Genomic DNA, 3,228 nt, shown 5'->3' with positions numbered 1-3,228 from the left:
ACTGCACCCAGCGTGTGAGTTCTGTGGAGGTGCGACTGCACCCAGCGTGTGAGTTCTGTGGAGGTGCGACTGCACCCTGCGTGACGGGAGATGTCTCCCGGTGACGAGACGATGAACCGTTGTTCGGGATGGCTCTACTGGATCATTCTTGGTCTTGGTGGAGGAAAGATGTCCTCATCACTTTCCCTCTCGAGGTTGTCCAAATCATCATTTAAAACGGATACTCGACCTTTAAGTTGCTTTAGTTAACGCTTTTAAGTTAACGACCTTTAAGCTCGTTGTTGGCTTCATGAATCGGTCTCTTTTGGATCCTCGGTAAAATTATATCACATAAACATTCATCTCTTAATAAACAATCAATATATTCATCCATGTGAGTAAACTGGATCTGGCCTGAACGGTCAATAACGCGTAGTTTCCTAAAGTCATTAAGGAGAGGTTCCAGGTACTTGTAACAATTCAGTGATCCACATACAAGCCTCAAGTAAAATGCCCCCAAAGCACGAGCATACTTAAAATCCTCTTGTGTGATGAATTCCATAATAATGTCAGTCTCAGGTTGGATCTGGAGCATCTTTAGCACGAGACATAGGAATGGCGTGGGTCTGCTGTTGGCTCCGTGAACACCACCAATACACCTGAGGGCTATTGCTTTGTCGACTAGTAATTCCGCTGAGAGGGCAAAGCATTCTTCTTTCCAGTACCTAGAGTCGTATATCCTGGTTCTTATAATTTTCTCAACTAAATACTGGGGGTTTGTGCCGTGAGTGGACCGGGATTCCCTGATCGTGCGGTTGGCCATGTCGCCCACTGATTACAGAGCCCATGTTTAAGATTGATGATTGATAAAGATTAAGCCACCCAAGAGGTGGCACGGGCATGAATAGCCCGTAAGTGGTACAATTTTTTTTTCTCAGTATTCTGAGGTTGCATTTAACCAGCAAGCTGTTATCGCGGGAGAGGATACTGCTTCACAGTCTTTATGAGGGTGTCCAGCTGCTGGACACCTTTGTTGACCAGGAGAGTGGCTGTGTTGATGGCTTCAGGGTGGCCACTGCATGATTCAGGAACTCTTAAAGCTCTTCTAAGGTCATTGGTTGCTTCACATTCCAGAAGATAGTGAAGTAATGGCTTTTCTGTGACAGTTTGGCAGAAGATGCACTCTCTCTGTCGGGGTTCACCAATCTCCCAGTTGCATCTGTAACCTAGACGTAGTCTATATAACCTAACTGCTATTTCCCTGTGGATTCCTTTTGGGATATTTAACCTTTCTAATTTGGTTGCCTGAAGATACCATGTTGCAGATGGCGAACCTTCAGCTATTCTCTGGTGCAGGTCGGCTTTGTTGAGATGTGAGAGTTTTTTGGTGATGATGTTTTTTATGTTCTCTAGGCTGGGTTGAATTGTTTTATGTATCACTGGATGACGAGTTGCCAATTTAGCAATTTCATCAGCTTTTTCATTTAATGGGATTCCAATATGGGATGGGATCCAGTTTAAAGTTATGTTGAGGCCTTTGCCTTTAGCGACTGCTCCAAGATACAAAATGGTGGTAATTATTTCCACATTATCTTTCCACTGTTTTTGTCCTAGTATTTGAAGTGCAGCTTTTGAGTCTGTGTGTATGATTGCATTTTGAGTGTTTTGTGCAATCACATATGCGAATGCCTGTTGTATGGCGAACAGCTCAGTTTGGGTTGATGATACTAGTCCTCCCAGTCTCCAATATGCCTGAACGCTGGCCGTGCAAAGAGCAGCGCCAGCACTCTCATATTCTGTGTCCACCGATCCGTCTGTGAAGATGTGGGTGGCTCCTGCTACTGCTATGCTATACATTTGCTCTTCTATTATGCGCCTTAGGATTGTCGGATCATAGGCAGCCTTTTTCATTGGGAGACTTTCTATTACTATTTTGAAAGTAGGCTCTTCCCACGGCGCGGAAGGAGTGTAATTTGGGTGTGGATGATCACCCTCTTTATCAAGAATCATGTTTTTTAAATGTAGTCTGTTTAGGACTTTTCCTGCTCTTGCAACCCAAGAGTTTCCATTGTTTTGGCCTAGTCCAACCACCAAGGCCTGCCGTACTGGGATTGGATCAGAAGAAATAATTATCTTACTGATAATTGTAGCTGTCCTTTGTGATATTCTTTCTTGTAGAGAGGGCAAACCCGTCTCCAGTCTAAGAGTTTCAAGCCTGGTCCACATGGGGGCTCCCAGTGCAGCTCTCATAGCATTGTTTTGGGCAACTTCAAGACATTGTGTGTATTTCTGGTGATTTATATTCTCTAAGCCTGAATTCAAAGTCAGGTGTTCTGTCGCATTGCCACTAGGAGCACCTCCAGTGGTGATAGTGGAGTGTGGACAAGCGAGAGTATCACCCTTGGTGACATCTTGTCAGTCCAGTGGGACTTGGTCTGGTGTAGACAGACGTATGTGTGTGTGTGGCACACACGAGAACATGTTTAATTAGAATATTTATTTTACATTCTGGTAGAATTATGGTAATTCAATCATTGTTGATCGTTCGTGGGACAGAGTGATATTATTCCATGTATTATAATCTTGCAGGTGTGGAATTCCAGTACTGAGCGCTCAGGTTAATGTCAATGTGTAACGTCAGGGATTCCTGGCAATTGATTATTGTGGAGTGATACCAGACTGATTATTTTCTTGTTGTGTTCCCAGGGTCATGACACGTGTGATATATATATATATATATATATATATATATATATATATATATATATATATATATATATATATATATATATATATATATATATATATATATATGTCGTACCTAGTAGCCAGAACGTCGTACTCGGCCTACTATGCAAGGCTCGATTTGCCTAATAAGCCAAGTTTTCCTGAATTAATATATTTTCTCAAATTTTTTTCTTATGAAATGATAAAGCTACCCATTTCATTATGTATGAGGTCAATTTTTTTATTGGAGTTAAAATTAACGTACCTTGAGGTGCTTCCTTGAGGTGCTTCCGGGGCTTAGTGTCCCCGCGGCCCGGTCGTCGACCAGGCCTCCTGGTTGCTGGACTGATCAACCAGGCTGTTAGACGCGGCTGCTCGCAGCCTGACGTAGATATATGACCGAACCTAACCAACCCTACCTAACCTAACCTAACCTATCTTTATAGGTTAGGTTAGGTTAGGTTAGGTAGCTGAAAAAGTTAGGTTAGGTTAGGTTAGGTAGGTTAGGTAGTCGAAAAACAA

At 42.8% G+C, this 3,228-nt stretch overlaps 1 protein-coding gene across 1 annotated transcript; it reads right to left on the bottom strand.

The window, feature by feature from the left end:
* Nucleotides 1-259: 259 nt before the first annotated feature.
* Nucleotides 260-802, bottom strand: LOC123751018 (pre-mRNA-splicing factor 38-like). Its single transcript, XM_045733119.2, has one exon. The coding sequence runs from the start codon at nt 800-802 to the stop codon at nt 260-262; it is 543 nt and encodes a 180-aa protein (XP_045589075.2).
* Between the last annotated feature and the right edge of the window lie 2,426 nt (nt 803-3,228).

The sequence above is a fragment of the Procambarus clarkii genome, chromosome 13, assembly GCF_040958095.1.
Source record: "Procambarus clarkii isolate CNS0578487 chromosome 13, FALCON_Pclarkii_2.0, whole genome shotgun sequence".
Taxonomy (NCBI): domain Eukaryota; kingdom Metazoa; phylum Arthropoda; class Malacostraca; order Decapoda; family Cambaridae; genus Procambarus; species Procambarus clarkii.
The sequence above is the reverse complement of the archived record's forward strand: the minus strand, read 5'-3'. Positions and strand labels throughout refer to the sequence as shown.